General features: G+C 34.7%; 1 protein-coding gene across 1 annotated transcript in view; it reads left to right on the forward strand.

Annotated features, from left to right (window-relative positions):
* Positions 1-20,244, forward strand: part of LOC130243438 (protein argonaute-3) — a 101,857-nt gene that overhangs the window by 52,396 nt on the left and 29,217 nt on the right. The window contains 6 exon segments of the mRNA XM_056475614.1: positions 1,850-1,969; positions 8,095-8,188; positions 8,191-8,216; positions 14,086-14,219; positions 17,395-17,579; positions 19,680-19,839. Of these exon segments, the coding sequence (XP_056331589.1) occupies positions 1,850-1,969; positions 8,095-8,188; positions 8,191-8,216; positions 14,086-14,219; positions 17,395-17,579; positions 19,680-19,839 (719 nt within the window).

Genomic DNA, 20,244 nt, shown 5'->3' on the forward strand with positions numbered 1-20,244 from the left:
AGAAAAATGATCACATGATTGAGCTCATTTCTGAGTACAACTCCAAATCAGAAAAAGTTGAGACAGTATGGAAAACACAAATAAGAAAAAGTAGTGATTTCTAATTTTACTTTGACCTGTATATTATTGCAGACAATACAACAAACATAATTTAATCATGATTTTTGTTGTTATTCCAATTTTGGTTCTTGCAACACATTTCAGGAAGGTTGGAACAGTAAAGCATTTCCCCCGTTGTAATGTCGCCATTCCTTTTAACAACACTTATAATACGTTTAGGGACTGAAGACACTAAGTGATGAAGTGTTTCAGGTGTATTTGTGTCCCATTCTTCCTGCAAACAAGTCTTAAGGTGGGCTCAGTACGGGGTTTTCGTTGCCACATTTTGCGTTTTAAAATGTGTCACATTGTCTGTTGGAGACAGGTCAGGACTGCAGACAGGCCAGTCAAGTACCTGTATCCTCTTACTCCGCAGCCAGGACTTTGTAACGTGTCCAGAATGTGGTTTCACATTGTCTTGTTGAAATATGCATGGGCGTCTCTGGGAAAAAAAAGGCAGTATATTGTGCTGCAAATCTCTGTACTTTTCAGCATTAATGGTGCATCATAGATGTGCAGGTTACCTTTGCCAAGGGCACTGAGACAACCCCATACATGATAAACCCTGGCTTTTAGACTTGTTGCTGGTAACAGTATGGATGATCTTTTTCTTCTTTGGTCCAGAGCACACGGCGTCCATTTCTCCCAAAAGATACCTGAAATACTGATTCATCTGACCACAATACACGTTTCCACAGTTTATTGGTCCATCCCAAATGCCTCCGAGCACAGAGAAGTTGACAGTGCTTCTGCACACTGTTATTATTGGGCTTTCTTTTGGCACAGTTTTAACTGGCATTTATGGATGTAACTACGTGTTTTGTGGTACTTGACAAAGGTTTACCGCAGTAGTCCTGAGCCCATGTGGTGACATCGCTTATAGATGAATGAGGATTCTTAATGCAGCGCCCCTTGAATGATCGGAGATCACGGTTGTTCAGCTTAGGCTTGCGCCCTTTGTCCTTTACGCACTGAAATTCCTCCAGATTTCTTGAATCTTTTAATGATGTTCTGCACAGTTGAAGGTGAAATACCCAAGAGTCTTCATATCTTTTTTTGAGTAACATTGTTTTTAAACATTTCAATCATTTTCCACACGTATTTGTTGACAAACTGGCGATCGTCTGCTTATCTTTGCTCCTAAAGGACTAGACCAATGTTCTTAAACTCAATTCCTGGAGGCCCACAGCTCTGCATAGTTTAGCTCTAGCCACCTTCAACTCACACCAGCTTAATAGTCTTGAGTAGTTTTGTACACCTTGATTAGTTGGATCAGCTGTGTTTGATTAGGGTTGGAGGAAAAACTGCAGAGCTGCGGCCCTCCAGGAATTGAGTTTAAGACCTATGGACTAGATCTTTCTTGGATGCTACTTTTGGACCAACTGTTTTGGAACGTGTTGCAGGTCTGAATGACAGGAATGGATGTATATTTACAAATGACATGAAGTTGACCAGACAAAACATGAAATATTTAGTGTTCATATTGTCTGCAATGAAACACAAGTCAAAGTAAATCCCCTTTCTTTTTTATTTGCGGTTTCCATACAGTCCAACTTTCTCTGATTTGCGGTTGTAGTTTAAGTACCTAATAGTGTTTCATGTGGTCAATACATTTAAACTATTAATTTCTCGAATTCACAGACATGGTACTATATCATGATAAAAATCGTTATCAGGATTTTGAGGTGACTTGTATTATAATTAAGAAATTTTCTAATCTCCCGCATGTTTTATATGTGCTTCCTGGTAGGTTTGCAATATTGTAGCAGGGCAGCGGTGCATCAAGAAACTGACAGATAATCAGACGTCCACCATGATCAAAGCCACGGCGCGCTCAGCACCAGACCGACAGGAGGAGATCAGCAGACTGGTGAGGGCTGTTTATTACTTCCAATATGCCTGAAGTAATACATATTTTAATATCAGACTTGTATAGATTTTATTAGTAATTTTAATAACATTTTTCTGTTTTTGAACTTCTTAAGAGTTTAGCTTGGCTTAAATGTTTGTTTTGCGTTGTATCTTTATCCAACCTTCTGTAATTAATTAATTAATCAATCGATTTGATTGATTGATTACAGAAGATACTGTTTTTTTTTTTTGATAACGATTTTTATTAATTAATTAATTACTTTTATTTATTTATTTATTTATTTATTTATAGCTATTAAAGCTTACTGTCAACAACATTTTAAATAAAATGTAAAAATATTAATGATGAGAAAATGAGCTGAAGTAAGAAATAAAAATTAAAATAAAATAAATAAATAAAAATTAATTAATTTATTTATTTTATTTAATTAATTTATTATTATTTTTATTTTTTTACTTCAGCTCATTTTCTCATCATTAATATTTTTTTACATTTTATTTAATGTTGTTTACAGTAAGCTTTTTTTTATATATAAATGTATGTCTATATTTGATGGTTTCATTTTAATCGTAGTTAATTCCTGAATTTCTTTTAGTTTTTGCTTTATAAATGTAAATATATCATTTTTAAGTCCTTAATTTAGTACATAAAATGAACTAAAATCATAATGAGAAATATTTCCTTGCAACAAGCTGAAGGAAGCTTTTAGTAAAGTTCATTTACTTATAGAGCACATTTAAAAACAGTCACAAGACTGACCAAAGTGCTGTACATAAGACAAGGTAAAATAAAAAGACAGAATATAAAAACAGAGAAATAATGGCTCGTTTCCACTGGCTGGTACATAACGGTATGGTTCGGTTTGGTACGGGTCACCTTTATCAGGCTTGCATTTCCACTACCAAGGGTACCCTTTTGGTGGGCGTGGTGTACGACAAAGTTTCAGTCAACGTAATTTTCGCTCTAGGTAATGTCTACAATAAAGCTGTACAGGTCACTTACATATCATATGAGAAGCAGTTCTCACAAAACAGATGCTTCATACACACAAATACTTGTGTAGAAATGTTTATTACTAACTTTTCAATGAACATGAGTTGATTATAACTTCAGATCAATGACGATCGAAACAGCCTTCTGTAATGTCTGTAATTATATTAAATAACTAAATAAATGAACATATATACACACATACAGCCCCTTACAGTCTCCGATATGTTATCAACTACAGAAGAACTACACACAACAGACATTTAGTGCATATTTAGGTTCAAAAACAACACAAAGTATAACCTACAGTCAGTGTAAACGTCTCATCGGTGTCTGTAATCTTCAGCAGCACATGTAGCCTCTGTTAAACAGTAATTCCATCATTCTGAGTTCATAATAGTCCAAAAGGTGATGATAATAGTTAAACATGCAGATTGTTCACGTTTGCTGAAAAAATAATGTGCTCCTTTTTTCCGGTTTCTCCTTTGTTTTTTCGTGCTTCACTCTCGCGTTTGTCAGCTTCTGACAGGATCAGGTTTCAAAAGCACGTCAGTATCAAGCGCAGGTTATTATCATGAGCTCAAGAAGTTTGTTATTTCAGATATAATGTTAGACGCGCGAGCGCAAGCAAGAAAGCGAAACCGCTTGCGCTTCAGACTGCCTCGTAAAAAAAACTAAGGGGCACAGGGTAAATCTGCTCTTCTTTTTGGCTTTGTGGCTGTTCATCCAGACGACGACAAGGTTTGTTTAAGCCCGGGTCGATCATGGCTCGTTATTATATGTATTTATAATTCCGCTGTAATCTCTTGGCTGTGTGTGTGTTTTAAACATGGCGGGTTTTTTGTTTTTATTCTTGCTTCTTGCGTAAGCAAATGATGTATCTCTGTAAACCAATAGCATTCAGCTGCGCGTGTGGCTCCGCCTTTTGGTACCCTTTCGAAAAGGTGCTGAAAAGTGGTACGTTTTTGACCGTGGAAACGGCCATAAAAGCGCACCAAACTGAACCGTACCGTACCACTCAGTGGAAACGGGCCATAAGACAAGAAAAATGACTGAAAAAATGTAGCAGTAGAAGGGACTATTTAAATAATATTAAAAAGCCAAGCTCAAAAGCTATGTTTTGAGAAGTGATTTAAAAATAGAAAGTGGAGCCATTCTAATCTCAAGTGTTCCATAACCGAGGACCAGACACAGAGAAAGCTCTGTCCCCTCTACACTTCAGTCTGGACTGAGGAACTGAGGATGTTGATCACTAGATCAAGAGATCTCATGCGAGTGTAAAAATGCAACAGCTCTGAGAGATAGGTCGGTGCTAGATTAGGAAGAGATTTAAATACCAGTAAAAGCACTTTAAAATCAATTCTGAATCGGATGGGCAGCCAATGGAGGCCCTTTAGAAGAGGGAAAATATGGTCATATTTTCTGCCATTACAAATAAATCTTGCAGCAGCATTTTGGACCAACTAAGCTCTGTTAACTGTTCTAGTAACACATTTTGTATGGTTTCGATTAGCTATAGTAATCCTAATTAATTGATTTATTCTTATTAATTAAAATTAATAATTAAATTACTTGATAGTAATATAACCCTGGTGCATTTCACCTAATCACATTAATATTATGTTATAATTATTATAATGTTTAATTAGTTTTTTTATTTTTAATCTTTCTTTGTTAAAGGTTTTAGTAAACTTGTTTCTTAAAATATCTATATTTTTTATAATGTCTATATATATAAATGTTTTGCATGTCTATCTATAGTTAAATATGTCTACTTTATCAAATATATTCTTATTTTGTAAATGTTTCCGTTTTATATGTATATCAAGTAACTTTTTTTGTGAGTTCCCTAATGAATGTAATAATTGATGTCAATTAATTAATAGTTATATTTTGAAATGTGTATTCATGTTAAACTGGTTGCACAATAATATCATAACTAACGTCCGCTCTTCTGAGGATGGTATAAGTTCTTCCAGCCATGTTTGAAGCCTCATGTCGCCTCATGCTGTTATTTGTGCATTCATGCTTTTATCAATATCAATGGAGGTCAGTGATGACTTTACTTTGAGCTGATTAGCTGAACTCTTTACCTTGCTGTCTGCAGATTTACAGTCCTGCTGCACTCAGATCAGCTCAAAGATTGAAGCCCTGCTGCTCTTGATACCTTATTAAACTGGCAGCCAATCAGGCAGTGAATCAGTGTTGCTGTGGTTGATTTAGATGTTGAAATCTCTAAATGACAGTGCAGAGAGGAAAGTGTGGGTGAAATGTACCAAAACGAAAAAGCCTCTCTTTGAGGCCAAGCTAAAAATACCTCTGAGTATTTTTACACTCTGAAGTACAGCAGGATCTGAGCTGGAATATTATCAGCTCAAAGCATGAAACGCTTCTGATAAACATCCCATGTGTTCAGTCAGTCTCAGGAGAGATCCTTTAGTATTTATAATGATGCTCTCATATAATCTGAATTCCAACATGGTCAACATATGACTGAGTTGTATGGATTTTGTGTAAAATCAATATAAAGTTTCATTTTAAGATATTGACAGTTCATAATTAAAGTATTCAGTTGTATTGATACATAATTTAATTTAATTATTATTCACATATTCAATTGTATACAGTCAGATTTATTAGCCCCCCTGATTTATTAGCCCCCCTGTTTATTTATTTTTTCATCCATTTCTGTTTAACAGAGAGAAGATTTCTTCAAGACATTTCTAAACAATAGTTTTAATAACTCACTTCTAATAACTGATTTATTTTTATCTTTCTCGCTCTCTCTCCTCTCTCTCTCTCTCTCTCTCTCTCTCTCTCTCTCTCTCTCTCTCTCTCTCTCTCTCTCTCTCTCTCTCTCTATATATATATATCTCTATCTCTCTCTCTATATATATATCTCTATCTCTCTCTCTCTCTCTATATATCTCTATCCTCTCTCTCCTCTCTCTATCTCTCTCCTCTCTCTCTCTCCTCTCTCTCTATCTCTCTCTCTCTCTATTATATCTCTATCTTCTATTCTCTCTCCTCTCTCTCTCTCCTCTCTATATATATATATATAATATATATATATATATATATATATATAATATATATATATGTATAGATATGTATATGGATATATATATCGAGAGAGAGATAGAGATATAGAGATAGAGATATATATATATAGAGAGAGAGAGAGAGAGAGAGAGAGAGAGAGAGAGAGAGAGAGATAGAGAGAGGAGAGAGAGAGAGAGAGAGAGGAGAGAGAGAGAGAGAGAGGAGAGAGAGAGAGAGAGAGAGAGAGAGAGAGAGAGAGAGGAGAGAGAGAGAGAGAGAGAGATAGAGATAGAGATAGAGATAGATAGAGAGAGAGAGATAGATAGAGAGAGAGAGAGATATATAGAGAGATGGAGATATATAGAGAGAGATATATATATAGAGATATAGAGAGAGAGATAGAGCTATATAGAGATATAGAGAGAGAGGTAGAGATATATATAGAGAGATATAGAGAGATAGCGATATATAGATATATAGAGAGAGAGATAGCGATATATAGAGATCTAGAGAGAGAGAGATAGAGATATATATATATAGAGAGAGATAGAGATATATATAGAGATATAGAGAGAGAGATAGATATGGATGGATGGTGTGTGTGAGGACAGGGATTGGTAAAATGAGGTGCCGGATCAAATTTAAGAGGTGCCGGATCCAGCTTGTTAAGGCACAAATTAAACCATATATATAACATGAGGTTTCAAAAAATGTCAGAGACGTCCTTAAAAATCAAGTTAGAATAACGTTACAGGAGATCGATCTGGACATAGGCTAATATTAGTATCATAGGTTGATATTAGTTTAATTTTCCTAATTTTATTATTTCAGACCCATTAAAAGAACTACTGCTAGAATAGCGATCACCTGTATTTTCCCCCCGTCATGGCTAGCCCAATAAAGCCCTGACCTTACCGAATAAACAGTGTTCCACACCAGATCCTGTAGGTCAGTAAGTATAGTTTACTGCTGAACTCATTTATCATGGTAAAAGAACACAGAAATGGAATAATAGTGCTTCAATCTCCTCCTGAAGCTGTCTATCGTGATGACACGCCCCCTTTTTATAGCATTGAATTACTGGCTAAAAACATGATGCATGATAACCAGTGCCTTAATTGACCAAAACCGTCTTTCGGGATATTTTATTGCAAGTGTAATACATTTTTTTTTATTTGGGCTCAAGTCTCGTTCATTAACACGGAGGAGGCGGCTTTATGACTTGTACTGCAGCCAGCCAGGGGGCGATTTAACAGCCGGGAGCGTCACTCTAAAGCAGGCATGTGGCACACTTGATTGGGTGTCTGACTGCTGAAAATAGATCTGGCAGCAGATATCGCAGCCTCTGTTACTTTTTACCTCGTTAACATTTAATTATTATTTATTTAAGGATACTTTTACATTCTGACTGCAATGCCTAAATTATTAAAATGACTATAATTAATTGAAATATTCCTAAGGATATAATATGATGTGTTCTTTGCAAGAGTGTACTTGCATTGTGATGCTAATATATTGTCATTCTGGCTTTATATAATGATTAATGGTCCTAAAATGACATTAATATTGTTGATCGCGTATATTTTGGTGTTATACATCCTACAAAAAAATGGATATCGTGACAGGCCTATGCATACTTCCATACTATATAGTACGCTTAAAACATTATGCAAGTTGAGTAGTTATGAGAGTTGAGTAGTATTCATAGAATTCGGAAAACAGTAAGCGAGAAGTAACCGAATGACCTATTACTTCCGGCGAGATTCTGAAGTGCGCATCTGATGCATGCTAAGCTATCCCATGATGCACCGTGAGAGAATTCATGAATGAAAGTGAAGGTATGCAACTGATGCAGGTAGGTCACGTGATCTTGACAAAATGGCAGATGTAGAACGTCCGAGTTTCATTCATACTATATAGAACGTACTTTTCTAATGGACGAGTTGTACATTCAGATTCTTATGCAGTACTGAGTAGTAGGTGATTTCAGACGCGATCTTGCTGTATTTGATTTATTTGGAAGCTGCAGCACATTGAAGTCTCTCAACTATCATAGTTGGTAACCGTGCTTGTAAATGTGTGTGTTTCAGGTGCGCAGCGCTAACTATGAAGCCGACCCCTTCGTGCAGGAGTTTCAGTTTAAGGTCCGGGATGAGATGGCCCACGTGACAGGGCGCGTGTTGCCCCGCCCATGCTGCAGTACGGGGGCAGGGTGAGCACAGAGCACTTTATGGTACCCTTCCTTTCAATCACCCACATCTCTCTGTGTCTGTCTGTCTGAATGAATGAACGGCTCCACTGCTGGACAAACTAACAGCTCTAACCACTGCTGCTGTGAAGTCTGTGTCTGTCTGTGTGTGTGTGGAGTAACTAACAAAATAATAAAAACGCTTGCAGCAATTTGTTCTGCTGTTATTTGAGATGAATAAATGTTTGTAAATGTTATTTAAATGACAGGTGAAATGGTAAAACGTGGTTGGAGACACTTCACATGCATGCATTTGGACAACTTATGATTAGTGACTTGTATTACAGTGTTCAGCATAAATTAAGTGCACCCCTCTTGAACATTTTAAAAAACGTCTCAGTGAATATAGCTGATCATTTTGGTGCATTAAAATACATTTTATTGAACATTTATATGCATTAAAATGAGTTAATTCACCTAACACATTTAGAAATAAAGAGAATGTATTTAAATTAAAATTAGTTATTGCAAAAAATTGTTTGTTTTTGTTCGTTTGCTTTATATAACACATTTAAAAATGTTGCCAAAATCTATACTTGTATATGTAAACAAAATAAAATTATTTACTATCAAATGCAAGAGACTGAAGATGATTTTTTAAAATGAGATTTAAAAGCACAGAGAATATATATTATTATATAAATATATACAATTATATAATTATGTTTTACATTTATTATTAATATTTATTAAATATATATTTATTATATATTAATAATTATATATTATTAATTTTTTATGTTTTTTTTAATGTTACTCTTGATTTTTCAAGATTATTTCAATTTAATTTCCGCATTTGGACACTTATGATTAGTGACTTGTATTACAGTGTTCAGCATAAATTAAGTGCACCCCTTTTGAACATTAAAAAAATAATTCTCAGTGAATATAGCTGATAAGTTTTGGTGCGTTAACATTTTATTAATTAACATTTATATCCATTAAAATAGGAGTTAATTCACCTAACACATTTAGAAATAGAAAGATAATGCATTTAAATAAAAATGAGTTATTGCGAAAAATATATTTGCGTTTGTTTGTTTGTTTGCTTTATTTATATAGCACATTTAAAAACAACAGATGTTGCCAAAATCTATACTTGTATATGTAATCAAAATACAATTATTTGCAATCAAATGCAAGAGACAGAAGATTTTTTAATGAGATTTAAAAGCACAGAAAAATATATATATTATATAAATATATACTATTATATATTTATGTTTTACATTTATTATTAATTATTAATATTTATTAATTATATATTTATTATATATTAATTATTATATATATATATTTTTTTTTTATGTTACTCTTGATTTTTCTAGATTATTTTTATTTAATTTACGCATTTGGACACTTATGATTAGTGACTTGTATTACAGTGCTTAGCATAAATTAAGTGCACCCCTCTTGAACATTAAAAAAATAATTCTCAGTGAATATAGCTGATAAGTTTGGTGCGTTAACATTTATTAATTAAACATTTATATCCATTAAAATAGGAGTTAATTCACCTAACACATTAGAAATATAAAGATATGCATTTAAATTAAAATCAGTTATTGCAAAAAATATATTTGCGTTTGTTTGATTTATTTATATAGCACATTTAAAAACAACAGATGTTGCCAAAATCTATACTTGTATATGTAAACAAAATACAATTATTTACAATCAAATGCAAGAGACAGAAGATTTTTTTAATGAGATTTAAAAGCACAGAAAATATATATATTATATAAATATATACAATTATATATTTATGTTTTACATTTATTATTAATTATTCATATTTATTAATTATATATTTATTATATATTAATGATTATATATAAAATAGATTTTTCTAGATTATTTTAATTTAATTTCCGCATTTGGACACTTATGATTAGTGACTTGTAAAACAGTGATTAGAATAAACGAGTACACTCCCTTCGGAAATGTAATGTTTTAATCTGTTTCTCAGTGAATGTAGCTAATAATTTCTATTAATAATTGCTAATAATTGGTGCATTTAAACAAAACAGTTTTATTAAACAGTTCTATGCATTAAAATAAGAGTTTGTTCATATAGCGCAATTAGAAATAAAAAAGAAAATGCATTTAAAATTTCAACAAATTTTCATTTTTGTTTTTCTTTGTTTTATTTGTTTATGAATTGTTTTTATTATTATTATTATTAAAAACATTAACTTGGGTGTACAAATATTTGGACTTTGTTACTGACTAATTTAATGTATATGCAAAAATGTGTTGTTATAAAATAACCTAAAGAAAATATGAATTTAAAAGAGAGATTTGTGAGGGGTTAACTCTTATGCTCAAGCACTGTATATATGCTGTACTTTATATTAATATATAGAGGAATTACCAACCTACGTCACACATGATGTCACACGGGTCCCTGGTTTCAAAAAGAGACCGGTTGCAATAGCAAACATGTCGTGTTGTGCGGTAGGATGCCAAAACGTCTTTGGCTAAAAGGGAGCTGAATGGAGTGAGGACCTAATTAAAAAATGCTTGACTCTGCAGTTCTCATTTCATATCAGGTAGGTTCACGCTATGCTGAATCATACACATTACTCGTTTTTGATTGCAGCAATGATTTTAGCAAAAACAGTTTAAATATGGTTAATTAAAACTGCGGACACTGATTGCTTAAAATGAAACAAGCAAATTGTCTATCGCAAATGGAGCTGTCAGACGAACGACACTCACTTTAACGATAATTTTGGCAGAATAGCTGTGCTTATCACTGAGTGACAAGCTGTTATAATACGCTGAAAGCATTATGTAAATAATATATATATATATATATAGATATATATATGTAATCAATATAACTTATTTCTACACAAACAACAAACTCTGTACAGCATCGGATGTCATACCCTCGCTGTAAATGCTAGCGCTCCCGGTTTTTTCTGCAACCTTGCTGCACGCACATCCTGAATGTTTACAAACATGGTAACTCCTCTATATATTTATGCAAACATAAATAAACTGATAAGTCTAATCTTTAATTGAATGCTGAAGTTCACTGATCGTTGAATGCTGAAATACTGATAGTTCACCCAATAATGAAAATCATTTACTCAGCCTTTGCTTGTTCCAAACCTGCTCGAGTATTTTTTTTTTCAGTTGAACACAAAGGAAGATATTCTGAAGAATGATGGGACAAACATCCATTCGCTTCCATAGTATTTTTATTTCTACTATAGATGTCAGCTCCATCATTCTTCAAGATAGGTCTTGTTTTGTGTTCAACAAAATAATGAAATTCATAGTTTGGAACCGTTTGAGTGAGTAAATGAGGAATTTTTTATTTTGAGGTGAATCATAAAGTAAGATAATGCTGATTTATGATAAATTGAATCTTTTATTTCAACCATACGAACTCCCATCCAGTTATACAGTTCAAATCTCATCCACCACAAGTAAAAATAGCAGCATTAGTCATTCAGCCTTATTTAATTTGCACCCAACATCCTAAAGATAAAATTAATTCAGTTTCAATATTTTATAGCCTATATATTTTTTTTTCTCCAACTTGTGCTTTTTATAATTTTATAATGATATTTGGTAATACTTATAAAATGTGCTGCTTTTATTCAAAAGGAAACTGAAAACAGAAAATATTAAAACTAAAACCATTTCAAACTGTCAATAAAACAAAGCTTATACAGTTAAAGGCAAAATTAATGGCCTTCTGTGAGACTTATTCATTTTATAAACTTTAATAAAAAAAAAAATTCTACCCCAAGTGTTGTTTAATAAGAACAAATTTTAATCTTCCTGTTATAATTTGCTCTTCTAGAGAGGGTCTTGTTTATTTAAGTTTGGCTGGAGCAAGAAAAAATCATTGTTATTTAAACTGCAAATTAGACTTACTAATATCAATATTATTATTCATTCATTCGTTTTCCTTCAGCTTAGTCTGTTATTTATCAGGGGTCACCACAGTGGAATGAACCGCCAACTATTCCAGCATATGTTTTACACAGTGGATGCCCTTCCAGCTGCAAACCAGTACTGGGAAACACCCATACACACTTACATTCACACACTCATACACTACAGCCAATTCAGTTTATTCAATTCCCCTATAGCGCATGTGTTTTGGACTGTGGGGGAAACCGGAGCACCCGGAGGAAACCAACACAGGGAGAACATGCAAACTCCACACAAATGCCAACTGGCCCAGCCGGGACTCGAACCAGTGACCTTCTTGCTGTGAGGCGACAGTGCTAACCACTGAGCCACCGTGCTGCATCAATATTATCAACCACATTAAGAATGATTTTTTTTTTCACATGGCAACACAACAAACAACTGTTGTCTAATGACTTGCCTAATTACCAAAACTTCCCTTGTTAACTTTTTAATATAACTAGTAAAACATTGTCATCATGGCAAAAACAAATAAAATTAGTTATTAGAAATTAATTATTCAGCTATGTAGTTTTAAAAAAATCTTCTCCGTTAAACAACACTTGAGAAAATGTAAAAAAAGAAATAAATTTCACAGCATGGCTAATAATTTGGTCTTCATCTGTGCATGTATTTAAATATGTAGTAAAGGTTGTAATATATGTATGCATGTATAATGTGTGTAAATGTATATATTGCATAGTATATTTTATTTTCAAACAGTATAGCTTTATCTTGTGCTTAATACATGTCATCTTGTTAGTTTATCATTATGGTTATTTTATGTTTTAATTACCCCTTTTTAAAATCTTTCTTTATACAGACTTGTTTTGTAAAATGTACACTAACTCGCAAAAGTCTTGTCGATTGTCCAGATATTAGGAACAACAAATAATAACTTGACTTCTAGTTGATCATTAGGTATCAGAAGTGGCTTATATGAAAGGCAAAGGCCTCTAGATTAGGCTTATTTGAGCACAATAAAATATGATCATGCCTTGATTTTGAATGATTTCATTAGGAGTAAGGTCTGACTGTGCTTAGACAAAAGTCTTGTCATTTAACAGAAATAATGTCCAGTATAGAATATGTGGTCATGCTGCAGTGGAAACAGAATGAATATTGTGTCTGACTCCATCATGAGCTTGGAGGACTGCATCCATACATCTCTGCAATGACTCAAATCACTGATTAATAAAGTCATCTGGAATGGCAAAGAAAGCCTTCTTGCAGGACTCCCAGAGTTCATCAAGAGTCTTTGGATTCATCTTCAATGCCTCCTCCTTCATCTTACCCCCAGACATGATTAATAATGTTCATGTCTGGTGACTGGGCTGGCCAAACCTGGAGCACCTTGACCTTCTTTGCTTTCAGGAACTTTGATGTGGAGGCTGAAGTATGAGAAGGAGTGCTATCCTGCTGAAGAATTTGCCCTCTCCTGTGGTTTGTAATGTAATGGGCAGCACAGATGTCTTGATATCTCAGGCTGTTGATGTTGCCATCCACTTTGCAGATCTCTCACACGCCCCCATACTGAATGTAATTCCAAACCATGATTTTTCCTTCACCAAACTTGACTGATTTCTTTAAGAATCTTGGGTCCATGTGGTTTCCAGTAGGTCTTCTGCAGTATTTATGATGATTGGGATGCTGCTCAACATATGATTCTACCTTCTGCCACTTCAACAAATGATCAACTAGAAATCAAGTTATTATTTGTTGCTCTTAAAACTGGGATTGACAACAAGACTATTGTCAGGTAGTGTACAGTAGTGATGTCTCTGGGCTCATTGACTGTGTTCCAGTCACATGCAGTATTGAGTATGTGTATTTGTGTGCGCGGTGTGTTTTTGCTCACGCTCGTGCTGTGCAGCAGATCAAACCGTGAGCTGTCGTTCAGAACCGCACTGTCGCCACACCAAGTCACGGCGTTTGGGACATGAGAGGAAAACAGTTTCACACCGGCGTGGAGATCAAGATGTGGGCCATCGCCTGCTTCGCCACACAGAGGCAGTGCAGAGAGGAGATCCTCAAGTAAGACACTGAGAAATGCTTACAAGGGAATGTCTTTCCATCATCAGGCTCATTCATTTGAAGACCAAAAATTCTACGAGACATTTTTCTGATTAAAATGTGGTTTTAAAACGCACAACTGAAAATTAAAAGATTTATATTATAACATGGCCATAAAAAATCGTTATCTATTAGTGTTTCTCAAATAAAGCTACTAAAATAATGAGAAATCTTGCTTTTGTATTGAAAGACGTATCTTTCAATCTCTGGTGTGGCTTCATGACTTGGAAAAAAAAACCTTGTCCTTTATATTTGGGAGAAATGTAGATTTTTAAAATTACATTACAAAATGTATATTTAGATGTGTGTATTTATAAGTTTGTCCAAAGACATTATATATGTAACGATGAGTTTAGGATGATGAATATAATAGTAGTAATAATAATATAAAAATATGTTGTCACCATTATCATCTATTTTACAGTAATAATAAGGTTTATTAGGATTGTATTTATTTATATTTAACAAATAAATTTACATTATTATTATTATTATTATTAATATGTGGAACTACATATATTTATTTGGTTTGTAGGGCTGCAATATACACTCACCTGCCACTTTATTAGGTACACTTGTCCAACTGCTGAACACAAATCTCTAATCAGCCAATATCATGGCAGCAACTCAGAAGGTTTAAGAAAGGTGATTTAAGTGACTGAACATGGTTCTTGGTGCCAGACGGGCTGGTCTGAGTATTTTAGAAACTGCTGATTCACTGGGATTTTCACACACAATCATCTCTAGGGTTTACAGAGAATGATCTGAAAAAGAGAAAATATCCGGTGAGTGGCAGTTCTGTGGGGGCAAATGCCTTGTTGATGTCAGAGGAGAATGGCCAGACTGGTTCCAGCTGGTAGAAAGGCAACAGTAACTCAAATAAGCACTTGTTACAATCGAGGTTTGCAGAAGAGCATCTCTGAATGCACAACACGTCCAGCCTTGAGGCAGATGGGCTACAGCAGCAGAAGACCACACCGGCTGCCACTCCTGACAGTTAAGAACAGGAAACTGAGGCTACAATTCACACAGGCTCACCAAAACTGGACAATAGAATATTGGAGAAACGTTGCCTGGTCTGATGAGTCTCCATTTCTACTGCCACATTCGGATTGTCGGGTCAGAATTTGGCGTCAACAACATGAAAGCATGGATCCATCCTGCCTTGTATCAACAGTTCAGGCTGGTGGTGGTGGTGTAATGGTGTGGGGGATATTTGCTTGGCACGCTTTGGGTCCATTGGTACCAACTGAGCATCTTGTCAACGACACAGCCTACCTGAGTATTGTTACTGACCATGTCCATCCCTTAATGACCACAGTGTACTCATCTTCTGATGGCTACTTCCAGCAGGATAACGCACCATGTCATTAAGTGTGAATCATCTCAGACTCGTTTCATGAACATGACAATGAGTTCACTGTACTCAAATGGCCTCCATATCCACCAGAGCCTAACCCAATAGAGCACCTTTGGATGTGGTGGTGGAATGGGAGATTGGCATCCATGGATGTGCAGCCGACAAATCAGCAGTAACTGCGTGATGCTTTCTTGTCAATATGGAGCAAAATCTCTGAGGAATATTTACAGTGCCTTGTTGAATCTATGCCATGAAGGATTAAGGCTGTTCTGAAGGCAAAAGCGGGGTCCAACCTGGTACTAGTAATGTGTACCTAATAAAGTGGCCGGTGAGTGTATTATTATTATTATTATTATTATAATAATTGCAATTTCATCATCATTATTCTTATTATAAATAATTAGACTTATAGTAATTATAAAATATTAATAAAAATGTAATTATTGTAACAACTTTTTGTTTTGCTACTCCTGAATAGAAATTTAAGTTAATAAAATGCAGAAATAATCATGTAATTCACAGTAAAACCTTTTTTCTTTTTTTTTTTTAACCAAATGTTAATATTTTATAAAACATTTTTACTTAGTTTTATTTATTTAATTTAAAACTACAGGACATGAATGCTACAGTGCTTAACATGCATATATTTACTTTAATTATTTTAATTAATTAATTTATTTATTTTTCCTTGCCGCTGTCGCCACTGGCTTGCATGGTTCAAGATCTATAGAGCAGCGCATCGTTGGATTTGCTCTTCAGAGTTTAGACTCTCAGTAGTGATTATTAAACCACACTGAACTGAGCTAAACTGAACTGAACTTAAACACCACAAACTGAACTACACTGTTCCTATTTACTATGACCTTTTATGTGAAGCTGCTTTGACACAATCTACATTTGTAAAAGCGCTATACAAATAAAGGTGAATTGAATTGAATTTAAATACACTGCAAAATTTGATAATTGATACTGATAATTGGTTTAAATTGATACCTGCAGTATGTACATCTCATCTAATGAAGTATGAAGTCATCTAAGGCCGCATTTACACTGCACTGTTCAAGTGACTCAATTCAGATTTTTTTTCTCCCCATGTGGCACAGATCGGATACAGCCCATGTACATGTAAGAAGGAGCAAATCACATGGATTCCGATTTACTCAAATCAGATTAAGGCCTTGTTCATTAGTGGAAGTTTATCCGATTTGAATCGGATCTGTGTTCTTGTGTCTGCAGTGTAAGCAGGTAGATCGGATTTTCACCTGTCAATGCGAGTCGTACGTCATTAAAAACCAAAGCGAATGACGTCAAGTCTGACACTTTAAATCTCCCAAACCTTAAATCTCATACACAAGGACTTAAACAGCTTTTATATTGTCATACAGCACATTTATTTAAATCACGCCATGGACATGACATTAAGATGCATAAAGGTTTAAAAAAAGCCTATATATCAAAAGAAGATAGACAAATGAGAACCTTTCTGTCATAAACTATAGTAAAACAGCTTGTCAAAAGCTGCAAACTCTTTTATTATTAGCTGTTAGTCAGCGCCCGCTCTTTTTTTCTTTTCTTTCTTTTTTTCTTTTTTTTTTTATCCTGGTCATTGCGCCTTTGCCATGTGCTGTGTAAATGCAGACAATCGGATACGAGTCACTTTTAAAAGATGATGTAAGCAGGTCATCAAAAAAAAAAAATCTGATACAGTCACAAAATCGCAATTGACCATCAAGATCTGCCGTGTAAATGCAGCCTAAATGATGTTTGTCCTCACAGGGGTTTCACAGACCAGCTGCGCAAGATCTCAAAGGATGCTGGGATGCCGATTCAGGGTCAGCCGTGTTTCTGTAAGTACGCGCAGGGGGCCGACAGCGTTGAGCCCATGTTTAGACACTTGAAGAACACTTACTCTGGGCTGCAGCTCATCATCGTCATCTTGCCTGGAAAAACCCCTGTCTATGGTAAGAGTCAGACTCTCCTGCATTAGCTTCTGCTGGGATAAATTGGGTTTAATTGCTGAAGCTTTTATCATGATATATGGTTTTGTCATGATATTGACCTAAGTTGCAAAAAAGATGACTTTAACGGGTATAATAGACAAAAAAAAAAAAAAAAAAAACTGGTATTGCTTTGTTTTACATGCATGTTTGAAGTAAATATATATATATATATATATATATATATATATATATATATATATATATATATATATATATATATATATATATATATATTTTTTTTTTTATTTAATTTTAACAGGATGATAACGTACAATAGTTAATACTTTACATTAGTCTCATTAGTTAACATTAGTTCAAATGTAAAATTAGTTACAAATTTTTATTTAATGCTAGTAGAAAACAACTAAATTTTATTATTAAATGGAGTCATTAACTCATACATTTAATAAAACGATTATGTATTTCGGTTTTAATTAGTTATTAGGCAACTATAACTGATAAATTACCATGTTAACAAATGGAACCCTAATTAACAAATAAAGTTTCAGAGTTAACAAATAAAAATTCTAGTGTATAGTTGCATGAATTTTCAATGTAGTAGGCCAAAATAAAGGGTTAGTTCACCCCAAATAAACAAATCTGTCATTATTTGCCCAAATTTTACTTTTAAATCTTTAAGTTTTTCTTCTGTCATGTGAAAATTGTAATGTTTAAAACAATCCTTTTAAGTCGTCTTCAAGATCATTAAGATGAACAACCACTAATATGAAAATCTGAATATTCTTAAAGGGGTGGTCCCCTACGATATCATATTGTAAACTTTAGTTGATGTGTAATGCAGCTGTGTGAACATAAACAACATCTCTGAATGTAACACGCTCAAAGTTCAATGCAAAGGGAGACATTACCTTTTACAAAGTTCGCCTACAAAAAATACATCCAGGCTAGTGAGATCACAAACGCTTCAGGTTACGTGCGTTCACAACGCACACACCCTGTGCAGTGAAGGGGCGGGACCAGAGGCGCTGTAATGTATAGCAGAGAAAGCTAAAATGGCATCCAAACGCCACTATTTCCACAGAGCTTCTTCTGTTTCTGTATGTGGGCTTCCAAAGGACACAACACAAAGAGAGAAGTGCTTACAGTTCAATATTAGTTATGTTCCAGAGAATTATATAAAAAAAGATAAAGCTTTGACAAAGGAGAATCTCTTCCAGTTCAATGCTGGATTTGGTTAAAACTCCCAACAGACGAAGCTGTGGATTGTGACCCACAACCTGTAAGTGTTTGTTTTTATTTGTTAAAATTGATCAACTACAGGCACAGTTTCTAGCCTTAATGATATGTTGTAGCGAGGACGTAAACAACGGGAAATGATGTTTGGCACCGTTAGCAATAAGTGTCTCTCTGTGCGTACGCTTTCACTGTGTTGATCATCTCAAATAACAAATTCGCAAAAGATATGTGAACGTTTCATATTAATTACACATGCTTATAACCTATAATATATGTGAAAGACACTTGCCAGATTTTATTTTAGAGAGCAGGCGTGAGGCTCGGCTGTGAGTTCTTCATTTCTGTCTGATTCAGGGATCTAACGCTGCTAACAGCTGCTCTGAGCCTCTGACTGGACTGTTTACACCGCAAAAGTGCGCGCTTGTAGAGGAGTTACGTGGAGCCGATCTGCGAATTACAGCATTTTATGTTAGCGGACCAATCAGAGCCTCTTGAGGGCGGGCCTTTCAGAGAAACTAGGAAATATGACAGTGGTTTTCATGTTAGCTGAGTAGCTGTATATAACCAAAGTAAGATATATGAACGTGATTAAATATGAACGTGATCATAACGTGATTTTCTACAAGTGAAGCATGAGCACACATTGCTTTGCATCTTATAAACACAGCCTAGCCTTAAAAATGCACTGTGGACCACCCCTTTAGAATAACACTGCAAAAACCTCAATAATAAATAATTATTCCCAGTATTTTAAAGTGCCCATGATATCATTATCACACATGTTCATTATCATGATATATTGAGTTCACACCAGCACGTGTATCTTTCACACTAATAATAAATGTGTGTGTTTGCTCTGTGCAGCGGAAGTGAAGCGTGTTGGAGACACTCTTCTAGGAATGGCCACTCAGTGTGTGCAGGTGAAGAACGTGGTAAAAACCTCCCCGCAGACGCTCTCCAACCTCTGCCTCAAAATCAACGTCAAACTCGGCGGCATCAACAACATCCTCGTGCCGCATCAACGGTTTGTATTGGTTTCTCTGGCCTGTTTTTGATGGACAGTCAGTTTTACATTTCATTCATGACTTGGCTTGTCAGGGAAACCTCACTGACTGATGAGACCAAACTGATTTGTATAGACATGCATTCATTTTCTTTTCGGCTTAGTTCCTTTATTAACCCGGGGTCGCCACAGCGGAATGAACCGCCAATTTGTGTAGACAGTGCACGATTATAGTTGGTTTCCAGTGGTGCTAAAGGCTGATTTATACTTCTGTGTTGTGTCTGTGCTATATTAGCAATGAATGCCATTTTATTTTAAGTCTCTTTGGACAGTAGCATCTCCTAAATGACTAAATGGAAATATCATATTTATTATATCAGGCTTTTATGGCTCATATATTAACAAATAGCTATGGTGATGGCATTT

The sequence above is a fragment of the Danio aesculapii genome, chromosome 16 (genome assembly GCF_903798145.1).
Source record: "Danio aesculapii chromosome 16, fDanAes4.1, whole genome shotgun sequence".
Classification (NCBI taxonomy): domain Eukaryota; kingdom Metazoa; phylum Chordata; class Actinopteri; order Cypriniformes; family Danionidae; genus Danio; species Danio aesculapii.